This window comes from Cannabis sativa, chromosome X (assembly GCF_029168945.1).
Source record: "Cannabis sativa cultivar Pink pepper isolate KNU-18-1 chromosome X, ASM2916894v1, whole genome shotgun sequence".
NCBI classification, from domain to species: Eukaryota; Viridiplantae; Streptophyta; class Magnoliopsida; order Rosales; family Cannabaceae; genus Cannabis; species Cannabis sativa.
Genome location: NC_083610.1, coordinates 3,691,627 through 3,708,329, shown reverse-complemented (window position 1 = coordinate 3,708,329; position 16,703 = coordinate 3,691,627). Strand labels below are relative to the sequence as shown.

The following is a 16,703-nucleotide window of genomic DNA, read 5'->3' as shown; positions in this document are numbered from 1 at the left end:
CCTAACATTATGAAACACAATAAAAATGCGGTGTTGGGTTTCCTTAAAGATAAGATGAGGAAAAGAGTTGAAAGTTGGGATAGCAAGTTTTTGTCTCGAGCAGGAAAAGAAGTGCTTATTAAATCGGTTGCCCAATCTCTTCCAAATTATGCTATGAGTGTGTTTTTAATTCCAAAAGGAAACTGTGAAGATTTAGAACAACTGATGTGTAAGTTTTGGTGGAGAGCTTCATCGAAGAATAAATCGGGTATACATTGGATGAAGTGGGACCGAATGTGTGAAGCAAAGGATCAGGGAGGCATGGGTTTTCGTCATCTTCATGATTTCAATATAGCTCTTCTTGGCAAACAAGCGTGGAGACTGCATACAATGACGAATTCTCTTGTTGGTAAGCTTTTTAAAGCTAAATACTATCCCTGTGGTTCTTTTATTAGTGCTGAATTGGGCCATAATCCTAGTTATGTTTGGAGGAGCATTCTTGAAGCTAAGGATTTGATTATCAAGGGTGGAAGTTTACTTGTGGGTTCGGGAGAGAATATTTCTATTACTAGGGATCCTTGGCTTCCAGATATTGATAACCCTTTCATCACTTCTTCTCATCCTTGTCTTTGTGACAAACAAGTGAAGTGCTTAATGACTATGGATGGAAAAAATTGGGATACTGAAATTGTTTCTGACTTGTTCAATGATAGGGACAAGGATTTAATACTTTCTATTCCTATTTCTTCTTCCAATTCGATGGACACTTGGTATTGGAATAAAGAGACTTCAGGTGCTTTTACAGTAAAATCAGCATACAATTTGATTCAACATTTGAAGCCTCCTCTTGTTCCCATGACTACTTCGGCCTTTTGGACTGATTTTTGGAAATTAAAGGTGCCCCCAAAGGTGAAGGAAATGGTTTGGAGAGCTATATCCAATTGTCTTCCTACTAGGGTGCAACTCATTCAACGACATGTACCCATTGCATCCCTTTGCCCCAAGTGTGAGCGTACGCCGGAGTCAACAGCCCATTGCATTGTTGGCTGTTCGTTTGCGGCTGCTTGCTGGAGGTATGCTGCTCTTTACAATGGCAGCATCGGTGATAGGTCTTTTGGGGACTGGTTTCAGCAACAATTTCACCAATGGAATGACAACGATAAACGGTTGGGTGCCATGCTATGTTGGGCAATTTGGCAAGAAAGAAACAACAAGGTATGGAATGGCAAGTCTGGTTCGGTCAAGAATGTTGTGGCGTTAGCAAAAAATGATCTTGAACAATGGTTTTGTGCTCAAGGAAAAACTTTTTCACCCTTCTCTTCATCGATTGAAATTGGAGAAGGAGATGAGCACTGGTGTGCCCCTCATGTTGGTTATTTCAAGATTAATGTGGATGCTGCTACGTTTGAGGAGAAGAACCAATTTGGCTTTGGGTGGGTGCTTCGAGACACTACCGGTTGTTTCATCCATGCTAGAACCGGCTCTTGGCAAGGAAGGGTTGATCCTGGTTATGCTGAGTAGGGGTGTTCATCCGATCAAATCCGTACTTTTTTGGTCAAACAACATCCAATCCGCACTAAGTGCGGATTTCATATTTTGGATCCAATCCGATCCGCATAAGAGTTTAAATCCAATCCAATCCAATCCGCAATAGTGCGGATTGGATCAGTTATTTTGGATCGGTTATTTTTTTAATAATAAATTATTTAATATTTCATAGAAAAAAAAATTAAAAAAAAAAACTATTGTTTCTTAATCTCTAATAATAATCTACTTCCACCTCTATTTATATACAAATTAAACCAATATACATGTATATCAATATATATATACTTATCTTTAGATTTACACTAAAATATATATATGTATCTAATTACTAAAATAAATAAGTTAGTATATATATATTTAAACTTTATGTGTATGTGTCTATGTGAATAAGAATTATTTTTCTTGTGTTTTTTATTACAAAATAAATAAAATGCACCAACTCATTATATTACTAAAAAATATTAAGCAATTAGAAGTTTGTGTCTTTTTTTAATTAATATATATATTATATATTACAATTTTTTAAAAATATATATAATTAAGTGCGGATTGGATTGGATCGGTTACTTTTTGAGGTCAAACAACATCCAATCCGCACAAGTGCGGATTTTAGATTTTTCAATCCAATCCAATCCGCACAAGTGCGGATTTTAAATTTTTCAATCCAATCCAATCCGCACAAGTGCGGATATCCGCATTTTGCGGATTGGATTGGATTGGATTGTGCGGATTGGATTGGATCGGATACTTTTTGAACACCCCTAATGCTGAGGCATTAGGAGTGAAAGAAGCTCTAAGCTGGATAAAGAATTCAAATATCTCCAACGTCACATTGGAGATGGATAGTCTTGTTACTGTCCAAGCTCTCAGGAGTTCCATAACTATGGTTTTTCCGTTTGGTAGTTGTATTGAGGAGTGCAAATCTCTTCTCTCTAACTTGAATAATGTTAATTTTCGTTTTGTTAAACGATCTGCTAATCGTGTTGCTCATGCTTTTGCTTGAGTTTCATGGTTACATGCTGATTGTAGTTATTCGGTTTCCTCCATTCCGAGTAACATATTTGATGTAATTGAGCAAGAAATGCATTAATAAAATCATCATCTTTAATTCAAATATATATAATTAATATATTTATGTATATGGAAGAGGTTTCAATGGTTACATTTTTATTGTAACCATCATGGTTACATTTTTTTAAGCCATTGGATTACTATTAAATGGTTGTGATTAATTTGGAAATTAAATAAAAATAAATAATAAATAACTTGTAACCTGAAAGTAACCTAATCATTTATTTCCTTATAAAACTTTAATTAAGATTAATTATATTTTAAAATTAAATTAATTATAATTATTAATTAATTTTTTGCAATTTATTACTATATAAGGATCTTTTAGCAATTTATTTTTTTATACTTAAATTATTTAAAATTTATAGCAAAACTTTTTATAATTTAAAATTATACACATATAATTTCAATTTCAATTTTATTATACTTGTAATCTTAATTTTAAATTATTACACTTGATTATTTAATTTTTTTATTTAAATATTTAAGGGCTTTTTTCATAAATGTACAACAAAAACAAAATAATTACAAAAAATGTGCAAAAAAAAATTATTTTAAAAATTTATACATTTTGAAAACTTATTACATGAAACCATACATTTTTAATATGTTTATTAAACCTCAAAATAAACAATTTCGTAAAATTAATTAAACAGTTTTATAAAAATAAACAAGTTAAATATTTTTTTATTAAAAGATAAATGTTTATTATCTATTTTAGTATGAATTATTATAATTTAATAAGATTTTTTTAATAAAATACAATATCAAAATTATAAACATTAATGTATATAAATATAAATCAATACTTAAAATTATTAAAATAAAACATGACACGTAAAGTGATATAATAAACATATGGGAATATTATTATTTTGTTTATTAAAGTAGTATGTTTAATAAATAAAAAACAAAATAAACATATATATACAAAGTATTTTATATTATTAGTATGTTTATTATAATTGTAAACATAAAAATAGACATAGTCAATTTATACTATACTAAAATAAGTATATTTTCTTTCTATTGTTTCTATATATTGATTATTTTCTAATGAGTTAGTGAACGAGTTTTTTATTGAAGTATAATTCTTACATTAAAAAATAAATAAACAAACATAACTTTATAAATACCAAAAATTATTTAATTAAAAAAAATAAATACGACACAATTAATAAACAAAGAAAAAGATAAAGATAAACAATTATATATATATTATTTATTTTCTAAAAAATTACTAAAAAAATAAACATAACACACGTAGAGTGATATAATAAACTTATGTGAATATTATTATTTTGTTTATTAAATTAGTATGTTTAATTAATAGAAAATAAAATAAATACATATATAAAATATTTTATACTATTAGTATATTTATTATAATTGTAAACATAAAAATAAACATAGCCAATAAACACATATATAAAATGTTTTATATTATTAGTATGTTTATTATAATTCTAAACATAAAAATAAACATAACCAATATTACCATATATATACTAATCAATAATTATTACCATATATATATATTATAATAAAAATTGAAAAAGAGTTTTTAATTATATATAAAAGTGTATGAGAAAATGATAATAAGTTTTTTTGCACATATTTTGTAATTAATTAAAATAATGTATACAAAATTGTAAAATGCCCAATATTTAAAAAGTAAAAGATGAAATAAGTTGAAGGATTTTTTAAAAAAAAATAGCTGCACTTGTTATCGATTGATTAGCTTGAGGCCTCATACTTAGTTCATATAATTGTAACAAAATACTTAAATATCATTTAAAAATAATTAATTATTTGAAAATTTATTATAAGAAGAGAATTTTAATTTGTGTCAAAAGAAGTTTAATTTTTGTAAAAAAAATAAATTTTATTGTAAATATTATAATTAAATGGCTTAATTATTAAAATAATTCAAGTAAGGATTTAAATATAAATATTAATTGCTAAAAGAGGTTTTGTTAAATGTTTAATTAATTATTTTAAGAAAATAGTTAATTATAATTAAATAATTCTAAAAAAGGAATGTCTATTTAATTAATTATATTAATAAAATAGTTAATTATAATTAATTAAATTTAAAAAAGGAAAGTCTACCTATTAGTAACCTGCTATTACAAGTTAAAAAAAATGTAACCATATGGTTATAATAAAAATGTAACCATTGAATAGTCACCCATATATATGATACCAAATTGTAACACCCTAACTAGCATAGGCGTATTACGTGATTTTTAAACATACTGTGCAGCTCGTTGCTAATCAACGAGGTTTATGGAAAAACGTGATTAATTAAAATTTTGCTTTTTTGATTAAACTTGTAAAATAATATTACAAAAGACTCGGGATCCCGATTTATAAAATCATTTACAAAAAGATTTAACTGAATAACTGATACATAAAATAAAGGTCGTCCAACGACCAGTTACAAAAATCAGCCTCGCTGTCCCGATGATCGTACGCTCCAGGCCTAACCGCCCCGACATGTACAATCTTCTCAAGCTCGCTCACGGTCCATCAGCTTTAGCCTTGCATTTACCTACACATAAACGTAGATCTGTGAGTCGACAGACTCAGTAAGAAAAGCATAATAATACTCATACATAAGTCTAACTGCCGTGTCCAACACGATACTGAGTCCCGCTACTGCCATGTCCAACATGGTACTGAGCCACTACTGCCATGTCCAACATGGTACTGAGTTCTGAACGTTCATAGGGACGGTACTATTGACACGTAACAACCTGATCGGTCGAACCGGTCATACTCCGGCTGCTGGTCATACTCCAGCCTGTACCGACGTGTTACTATATCCTCCTGATCGGTCGAACCGGTCATACTCCGGCTGCTGGTCATACTCCAGCCTGTACCGACGGGATACGTCAATAGTACGGAACCACCAACCAAGTGTCAGCCTGATCGGTCGAACCGGTCATACTCCGGCTGCTGGTCATACTCCAGCCTGTACCGACGTGACAGGGTTGGATGGTTCGAAGCCAACATACATATCTAATGTAATCTACTAGGCTTCCTACATGCACGCTAAACATGTAATCTACATATGCATACTGTTATACTAATCTTACCCGGATTTTGCAGCAGGGTGAGAAACCGGTTTTTCTCAACTTTCCGTTTTGTGCTAGTTTCGGGTTTTCAGATAGTTTGTTCTCTGCTAGTTTGGGGGTATTTTAGTATTAAGTTACAGTAGGTTAAGTTTGGTTTTAAAACCTTTGTCCCCGTTGTGATTTAGCGTGTCACTTATCAGTGTTGTGATTTTTACGGTTTAGGAGCCTGTAATCCGCCGCTCAGCTAAGTTCCACATATATATATGGGTGACTATTCAATGGTTACATTTTTATTATAACCATATGGTTACATTTTTTTTAACTTGTAATAGCAGGTTACTAATAGGTAGACTTTCCTTTTTTAAATTTAATTAATTATAATTAACTATTTTATTAATATAATTAATTAAATAGACATTCCTTTTTTAGAATTATTTAATTATAATTAACTATTTTCTTAAAATAATTAATTAAACATTTAACAAAACCTCTTTTAGCAATTAATATTTATATTTAAATCCTTACTTGAATTATTTTAATAATTAAGCCATTTAATTATAATATTTACAATAAAATTTATTTTTTTTACAAAAATTAAACTTCTTTTGACACAAATTAAAATTCTCTTCTTATAATAAATTTTCAAATAATTAATTATTTTTAAATGATATTTAAGTATTTTGTTACAATTATATGAACTAAGTATGAGGCCTCAAGCTAATCAATCGATAACAAGTGCAGCTATTTTTTTTTAAAAAATCCTTCAACTTATTTCATCTTTTACTTTTTAAATATTGGGCATTTTACAATTTTGTATACATTATTTTAATTAATTACAAAATATGTGCAAAAAAACTTATTATCATTTTCTCATACACTTTTATATATAATTAAAAACTCTTTTTCAATTTTTATTATAATATATATATATGGTAATAATTATTGATTAGTATATATATGGTAATATTGGTTATGTTTATTTTTATGTTTAGAATTATAATAAACATACTAATAATATAAAACATTTTATATATGTGTTTATTGGCTATGTTTATTTTTATGTTTACAATTATAATAAATATACTAATAGTATAAAATATTTTATATATGTATTTATTTTATTTTCTATTAATTAAACATACTAATTTAATAAACAAAATAATAATATTCACATAAGTTTATTATATCACTCTACGTGTGTTATGTTTATTTTTTTAGTAATTTTTTAGAAAATAAATAATATATATATAATTGTTTATCTTTATCTTTTTCTTTGTTTATTAATTGTGTCGTATTTATTTTTTTTAATTAAATAATTTTTGGTATTTATAAAGTTATGTTTGTTTATTTATTTTTTAATGTAAGAATTATACTTCAATAAAAAACTCGTTCACTAACTCATTAGAAAATAATCAATATATAGAAACAATAGAAAGAAAATATACTTATTTTAGTATAGTATAAATTGACTATGTCTATTTTTATGTTTATAATTATAATAAACATACTAATAATATAAAATACTTTGTATATATATGTTTATTTTGTTTTTTATTTATTAAACATACTACTTTAATAAACAAAATAATAATATTCCCATATGTTTATTATATCACTTTACGTGTCATGTTTTATTTTAATAATTTTAAGTATTGATTTATATTTATATACATTAATGTTTATAATTTTGATATTGTATTTTATTAAAAAAATCTTATTAAATTATAATAATTCATACTAAAATAGATAATAAACATTTATCTTTTAATAAAAAAATATTTAACTTGTTTATTTTTATAAAACTGTTTAATTAATTTTACGAAATTGTTTATTTTGAGGTTTAATAAACATATTAAAAATGTATGGTTTCATGTAATAAGTTTTCAAAATGTATAAATTTTTAAAATAATTTTTTTTTGCACATTTTTTGTAATTATTTTGTTTTTGTTGTACATTTATGAAAAAAGCCCTTAAATATTTAAATAAAAAAATTAAATAATCAAGTGTAATAATTTAAAATTAAGATTACAAGTATAATAAAATTGAAATTGAAATTATATGTGTATAATTTTAAATTATAAAAAGTTTTGCTATAAATTTTAAATAATTTAAGTATAAAAAAATAAATTGCTAAAAGATCCTTATATAGTAATAAATTGCAAAAAATTAATTAATAATTATAATTAATTTAATTTTAAAATATAATTAATCTTAATTAAAGTTTTATAAGGAAATAAATGATTAGGTTACTTTCAGGTTACAAGTTATTTATTATTTATTTTTATTTAATTTCCAAATTAATCACAACCATTTAATAGTAATCCAATGGCTTAAAAAAATGTAACCATGATGGTTACAATAAAAATGTAACCATTGAAACCTCTTCCATATATATATATATAATGAGAAACTCAAGCCTAATATAACCCAATAATATTTAAAATTATAATCAAACAAAAATATAAAAAACTAGAATAAATTCACTTCCCATTTAGGTTTCTCCCATCAAAAATAGAAAAAGAAAAGAAAAAAAAAACTTCATTAGTAGATTATTTTGTTCTAGTAAACTTTCCTTATATTAGGTTGATTCCATTTTTCTTTTTGCTCCTTTAATATCTTAATAAATTTCATATTTATCTATAAGTTTCAACATTTACTTGTTAATTATCATTTTAGCATGATTTATTTCTACAAACAATACCATCTTCTCACTCAAAAATCAAAAGATAATCTTTTCATTGGTTTATAAATTACTTTTACAATTACAAATCATCCACCAACAACAACATAAATATATAATATATGTATATATAAATTACATTTAACACATTTTCACTAATATTTCAATTTTTTTTAGATAAAATAATCTAAAATTACAATAAGACAATCAATGATCGATACTCCCGCTGCCTTGATTGTAATATTTCAATTTTAAATGTGTATTAAAACCTTTTTTTTAGAAAAAAAAAGCATGGTTTAGCTAAACTTATTTAAGCTTGAGCTAATAATAAACTCATACCCTTTTCTCTTTTCTTTAATTATTAGCTCAACTTAATTAATCATAATTATTATTTAATTAATTAATTATAACTAACAGCCCCGTGTCCCAAACCCAATTCTCCCTCCACCTATATCATAAACCACTTGCAAAGTCTTCTGTTGAACATTCCCAAATATTGCCACGTCACCATCGTCTCCGTTGCCGGCGAACGCCAAACACACCTGAGAAATCTTCGAAGCATAAAGAATCCCCGTCGCATCAAGATCCACCGTCGTTCCTCCGCCGAAGAAGAATCCAATCTTTGGAATCGTCACACTCTTATACTTACTCAGATCGTAACACGTGTCCAAAATCGATAGAGCCGGAGCCGTCGGATAACCCAAGCTACTCATCTGTTTCTTGAACTCGGAGCTCATAGCGCCGTAAGCCGTCGGCGGAAGCCGAGTAATGACTGTGCCGGAATCGATGATCGTTCCGGCTGTCTGGAAAAGGGAAGCCGAAATCGGAAGCTTCTTTCCGCCTACGCTTATGGCCAGAACTTGTAGAGCGTAGAACGACGCACCGCCGGATATGGTGGAGAGTGGCGTGTACTTGACTGAGTTTGAAGCCGAGCCGCCGTTTCCTAGGGTTAGGTAGCCGGTTTTGCTGGCTGTGCTGGGTAAGCAATATGAGAAGTAGCGATTGTATTTTTGGGCCGTTTGTTCGATTATTGAGAGTTTGTTTCGGCCCAGGCCCAATAGGCCCGCGGACCCACCAAAAAGGCCTTGGTTGTTTTGGCCACAACCGAAAAGGACGTTATCTATAACGGCGGAAGATGACAGAGTTAGTGTTTCTTTGCCGAAGTAGCCAACGGAGAAGGATTGGTCGCCGTATTGGATGCCGTAAATACACGTGGACGTACCAGAAGAGCAAGCTGGACTATTACCTGAAATTTATTTGTGTAATGTTATGTTATTTAGAAAGGTTTTTAAAAAAATATATTAAATTTTGAGTAAAAGTTCAAAATTTTACTGTCACGTTAAATTTTTTATAAAAATATTATTTTTTATAAAATACATGCAAAATAATAAAACAGAACAACTAAAAAGAAACTGTGAAACAACAGTAAAAACTTAATACAGTACACAGTATAAAATTTACACTTATTTTTTAAAAAACTTCTACCCCACAATAAAAAAAGTAAAATAATTAAAAATTTGGGTGTAAAAACCCTACTTAGAATCTCATTTTTAATTTATTAAAGATTAGAGCCACTATTTTTTTTTCAATTTTTTCTTTGAAATTATCACATATTTGTAAAAGATTGTATTTATACCATTTTTATGTGTTTGTGGGGAAAAAATTAAGTGAAAAGATTGGAACCATGTTAAACATAATTTTTTTTTTTTATAAAAAAATCTTATTCTAATTATTAATTTTTTAAAACCTACATTATTGTACATACAAAAATAAAAAATTCTTCTCAAAGAATAAATATAATTTTTATTATATTCTTGTTGCTATGCATAATATTTATTTAAATTAAGATGTAGTTATACCTAATCTTAACTTGTTGGGTAAAAAAAAGAATCATACATATTTTAATGTATAATAATATTTATGTTCAATAGCAAAACAAAATAATTATTTTATATACTTATACGGTGTGTTTGGTAATAATTTTTTAATTAAAAAAATGAAAATATTTTAAAAAAACATATTCTATAAAATTATTTTCACTTTTTTTTTTTGATTGAGAATTAAAATTTCATAAATTTTAAAAATAATAAAAAGTTACTTTATTTTTTTTAAAATAATATATATATTTTAATTTATGAGTCTAAGTAATTATTACCTGTAGCAGATTTGAGTAGAGTGCACTCGGCAGAGGTACAAGAAACATTAGAGTAAGTAGAAGATTTGGAGGGATCATATATAGTCTCCTTTTGGTCATAGCACGACTTGGCACAAGGTTGACATTGTGTCCAAGTTATGTCACTACCTGTGTCGAAAATCAAAGATAGGTCATTTTTCGGTGTGCCTAGCCCCACAGTCACTATATAGTTACCTGATCCCACCACTGCCCCCGACTTGGCCGGGAGGGTGGTGGCATCCTTCTTAGCTCTTGTGTTGCTACCGCGGCCGCCACGAGAGATCGTAGCGTCTGCAGTTTTATCAGAAAGGCGAGATCGGATGGAGTTGACTCGGTATTCGTCTTGTTGGAGGATTTGAGTATGGTTAGTTTTGGCTTGGTGTGGGGAGCATGGTCCATGCTTGTGTACCACTTTCAATGTAGCATCCTTGTTGTCCACTATTGAATAAAATAAATAAATTAATAAATTTCGTATATTTAAATTTGTATTTAACTGTTATTTTTGTAAATGTAAATAAAATTTAGCATAAAGTGAGAGTATATTAATTTTCATTTTTAATTAAAATGAGGCATCATATAATAAAATCACTATAAGAACATAAGGGACCTCAAAATTTAGAAAAATACAAATTTTCAAAAAAATCAAAAAAATCTCAAAATGTAGAAATTTATCATTTATATTTAATTTGAATAATTTACGTACACATATATTCATGAAAAGTAAAATGAATAATTTGATAGTGGAAAGAGGGAAAAATACAATTTTTTTTTTAGGAAAGAAAAAAAGACAATTGTTATTACGGATTATTAATTTATTATACCAATTTACTTATTTAACTCCATTAATCCAAAATACTAATCTTTATATGCAAATAAGAAAAGAACTGTTATTTATATTTTAATTACGAAAGCTACTTTAGGCAGAAAAATTAATATGAGAAAGAAGCTTATTATTTTCTTCTTCTTAATATTGCATAAAAATTGAAAATAAAAATTAATAAAACAAATTAAAATCCAAACAGAAAAATAAATTATAATTATATATTTCCTTATTCTTAAGCATGCACCCAAGATATTTGACATTAATAATTCATTTTTCCCGTGACTCAATAATAATTTTTATTTGGAGCAATAATTACAAATAAATACAATTAAAATATCATATAATAATTTTTTTTAATTTCTATCAATAATGTTTCTATTATGGAAGAAAAGAACCACTATTTCTTTTTGGACAAAGACAAGTACACAAATTGTATTATTTTTCTCTTTTTATGTTTTCTTGTGGTGACTCTGAAATTTTAACCCGTGAGTATTATTATTTTCACAAAGTACTTTCTAATCACAAATTAAATATAGGGTTATATGTGGAAAAAAAAATTATGTTTTGATTTTTTACATTTAATTTTTTTTTTGCAAAATCCCTTTATGTTTAATTTTCTTTCTAAATTTGAGGTACCACCTAGGTAATGGATACCGCTGTTAGATACCAATTGAATTATTACTGTATTAACTTCGAAATTATACTTTTAGGTATACACAGTAGTTATTCAATTAGTATTTAACGATAATATTTAACTGACGCCTCAAATTTATAAACAAAATAAATTTAAGTGGATTTTACTACAAGAAAAAAAATAAGAGAGTTAAGTGTATAAAAAGTAAAGAGTAATTTGCAGCATAAATACTTAAGTTTAATTTTTAGTGGTAATAATACCTAAGTTATATTTTTGAAACTCCGTAGATACCTGACCAGTTAAATCATTATTCACATTTAATTTTTATTTTTTTTAAAAATAATAATTTGATGACTTGAGCTAATCAGAGATTGCCAAGTGACAATTTACTTACAGTCAGGTACCTACAGATATTTCAGAATTATAATTAGGTATTAATACCACTAAAAATTAAACTCAAATATTTATTTATAATTGAGAATTAAACTTAAACATGTATTCTCAGTCAATTACTCTTAAATATAATACATTAATTTATCTAATTAATTTATAGCTAATTTTAAATACCCATTTGGTAGTTGGTTTCTAATCATTATAGTGAAGTGTTTCATCACAATAATGACCATATCCAATTAAATTAAATGTACTTGATCCATTTATATATTTATTAACATACATAATTAAAGATAACAAACAAAATGATGATGACATTGACATTTCTATAACAAAAGTTACTTTTTTTTGGGTATCAAAAGTAAGCTATAGCTTGAGTATATATATGTACATATATATACTATGGGTGACTATTCAATGGTTACATTTTTATTATAACCATATGGTTACATTTTTTTTAACTTGTAATAGCAGGTTACTAATAGGTAGACTTTCCTTTTTTAAATTTAATTAATTATAATTAACTATTTTATTAATATAATTAATTAAATAGACATTCCTTTTTTAGAATTATTTAATTATAATTAACTATTTTCTTAAAATAATTAATTAAACATTTAACAAAACCTCTTTTAGCAATTAATATTTATATTTAAATCCTTACTTGAATTATTTTAATAATTAAGCCATTTAATTATAATATTTACAATAAAATTTATTTTTTTTACAAAAATTAAACTTCTTTTGACACAAATTAAAATTCTCTTCTTATAATAAATTTTCAAATAATTAATTATTTTTAAATGATATTTAAGTATTTTGTTACAATTATATGAACTAAGTATGAGGCCTCAAGCTAATCAATCGATAACAAGTGCAGCTATTTTTTTTTAAAAAATCCTTCAACTTATTTCATCTTTTACTTTTTAAATATTGGGCATTTTACAATTTTGTATACATTATTTTAATTAATTACAAAATATGTGCAAAAAAACTTATTATCATTTTCTCATACACTTTTATATATAATTAAAAACTCTTTTTCAATTTTTATTATAATATATATATGGTAATAATTATTGATTAGTATATATATGGTAATATTGGTTATGTTTATTTTTATGTTTAGAATTATAATAAACATACTAATAATATAAAACATTTTATATATGTGTTTATTGGCTATGTTTATTTTTATGTTTACAATTATAATAAATATACTAATAGTATAAAATATTTTATATATGTATTTATTTTATTTTCTATTAATTAAACATACTAATTTAATAAACAAAATAATAATATTCACATAAGTTTATTATATCACTCTACGTGTGTTATGTTTATTTTTTTAGTAATTTTTTAGAAAATAAATAATATATATATAATTGTTTATCTTTATCTTTTTCTTTGTTTATTAATTGTGTCGTATTTATTTTTTTTAATTAAATAATTTTTGGTATTTATAAAGTTATGTTTGTTTATTTATTTTTTAATGTAAGAATTATACTTCAATAAAAAACTCGTTCACTAACTCATTAGAAAATAATCAATATATAGAAACAATAGAAAGAAAATATACTTATTTTAGTATAGTAAATTGACTATATTTATTTTTATATTTACAATTATAATAAACATACTAATAATATAAAATACTTTGTATATATATATATGTTTATTTTGTTTTTTATTTATTAAACATACTACTTTAATAAACAAAATAATAATATTCACATATGTTTATTATATCACTCTACGTGTCATGTTTTATTTTAATAATTTTAAGTATTGATTTATATTTATATACATTAATGTTTATAATTTTGATATTGTATTTTATTAAAAAAAATCTTATTAAATTATAATAATTCATACTAAAATAGATAATAAACATTTATCTTTTAATAAAAAAATATTTAACTTGTTTATTTTTATAAAACTGTTTAATTAATTTTACGAAATTGTTTATTTTGAGGTTTAATAAACATATTAAAAATGTATGGTTTCATGTAATAAGTTTTCAAAATGTATAAATTTTTAAAATAATTTTTTTTTGCACATTTTTTGTAATTATTTTGTTTTTGTTGTACATTTATGAAAAAAGCCCTTAAATATTTAAATAAAAAAATTAAATAATCAAGTGTAATAATTTAAAATTAAGATTACAAGTATAATAAAATTGAAATTGAAATTATATGTGTATAATTTTAAATTATAAAAAGTTTTGCTATAAATTTTAAATAATTTAAGTATAAAAAAATAAATTGCTAAAAGATCCTTATATAGTAATAAATTGCAAAAAATTAATTAATAATTATAATTAATTTAATTTTAAAATATAATTAATCTTAATTAAAGTTTTATAAGGAAATAAATGATTAGGTTATTTTCTATGTTACAAGTTATTTATTATTTATTTTTATTTAATTTCCAAATTAATCACAACCATTTAATAGTAATCCAATGGCTTAAAAAAATGTAACCATGATGGTTACAATAAAAATGTAACCATTGAAACCTCTTCCATATACTATACATATATTATATATATGCATGACAACCAAGAAGTCCAATTCTTCCACTAATAATTGAAAAAAAATTATCATGACACAAGAGAAAAATTAAAAAAATATTAGGACCCACATCATGTTTGGCCACTCAAATAAACATAAATTAATTATATATTTCAATTAAATATTCTTAGATTTTAGTGAAAATATTCACTAAATGCCATTGTTATAATATGAAACTTTTCTCTACCTTTCATTATTGTGGTCCCTTTTTTGAAAACTATATAATATATATGGACGCCTAATTTTTTTTGGCTTATATATATATTAAAGAAAGAATCTACATTAAGAAATTGTTTAATTCCTTTCACTAAAATAAATAAATAAATATATAATAATAATTAATATATAATTTGTGATTAGACTCTATCAAATATTCTTTATTTGAAAAAATTAATAAGAACATAAATTAGAAGAAGTTTATGTTTACTAATTTCTTAATTATTTGTGAGATGCTTTATAAAATGATTTATAATATAAAAAAAATTATATAAAATAATTAATTCTTCAATTTTTTATGCATGCCTCTAATTAATTAGAGGAATAACAACCCCTAAAAAAAGAAAAATAACCCAATATATAGTTAAACTATTTTTTCTATATATATATACATATAAACTTCACATGCATATATATATATATATATATATATATATATATATTTATTAAGCCCAATTTAATTCACTCGAACCAATAACACACCATAACTAATATAACATGGAGATAAATTATTATTAATATACGTACAGAGAAGAACACATGAATATATACATATTGATACACATATACATATATATACAATATATATAGGTATATATATATATAGAGAGAGAGAGAGGGGTTTTGTTAACCTGTGGATGAAGGGTTGCAAGTAGAAGCTGGAAAAAGAGAATTGAGTTGAAGAGTATGAGTATTATGATGTTGATGATGAGAAATACTCTCTTTGGATTCCAAAGCCAAACATGACCCAAATAGCCAAACACAAAATAAGATAAGAAATGAAAATGAAAAAGAAGAAGAAGAAGAAATAATAATGGCCATACTAATAACTAGCCCAATATTAAATTTAACCAATTTTGTTTTTCTTCTTCTTTTTTTTGGGTTTGTTTAATTATGGTCTTGTTGAACCCCCCAACTCTCAACCCCCTTATATATACATATACATATATGTATATAAATATAAATATATACACAAAATCACAAAAACAATCCATTTCTTACACGTCACCTTTATGTAACAATCCATTTTGGGCTTTTACTTTTCAGTTTCATCTAAATTTGCTAAAATATCACTTCTTTGTTATTACTGTTTTATCTTGACTAACAATAATGTGTTTTTACTTTTGATTAAATTGACTAATAGTGAACATTACTAATTAAACAAAAATTGGTTGGTTAATTATTTTTGGGTTCCCCAATCAGTTATCATGTGAGATTTTTCTTTGTCAAAGTCATTTTTGTAATTTTAATTTTGTTATGGAGAAGTCTTCTCATGATGTGCCCTAATTGGTTAGAAGAGAATAGAATTTGATGTACTATTGTAAATTGTGATGGTAATGACACCTAAACACAAAAAGATGAAGATGTCTACATCTCCAAAACATTAAATATATTACCAATAGTTAGCCATATTTTAAATTAGAGTATTACTATTAGGTATTAGTAGTTATAAGTAGTGTCTTACGATTAGTTAGCAATATTTCATAAAAGTTATTTTCTTAAGTTATATGGATTGATATTTAATTAGAC

At 25.0% G+C, this 16,703-nt stretch overlaps 1 protein-coding gene across 1 annotated transcript; it reads right to left on the bottom strand.

Moving 5' to 3' along the window:
* Positions 1-8,507: 8,507 nt before the first annotated feature.
* LOC115707589 (aspartyl protease family protein At5g10770) lies at positions 8,508-16,150 on the bottom strand. Its single transcript, XM_030635606.2, has 3 exons — positions 15,806-16,150; positions 10,514-10,969; positions 8,508-9,604 (listed from the first exon to the last, which is right to left on the bottom strand). Exons 1-3 carry the CDS (start codon positions 15,993-15,995, stop codon positions 8,769-8,771), a joined length of 1,482 nt encoding a protein of 493 aa, XP_030491466.2. The 5' UTR covers positions 15,996-16,150; the 3' UTR covers positions 8,508-8,768.
* Between the last annotated feature and the right edge of the window lie 553 nt (positions 16,151-16,703).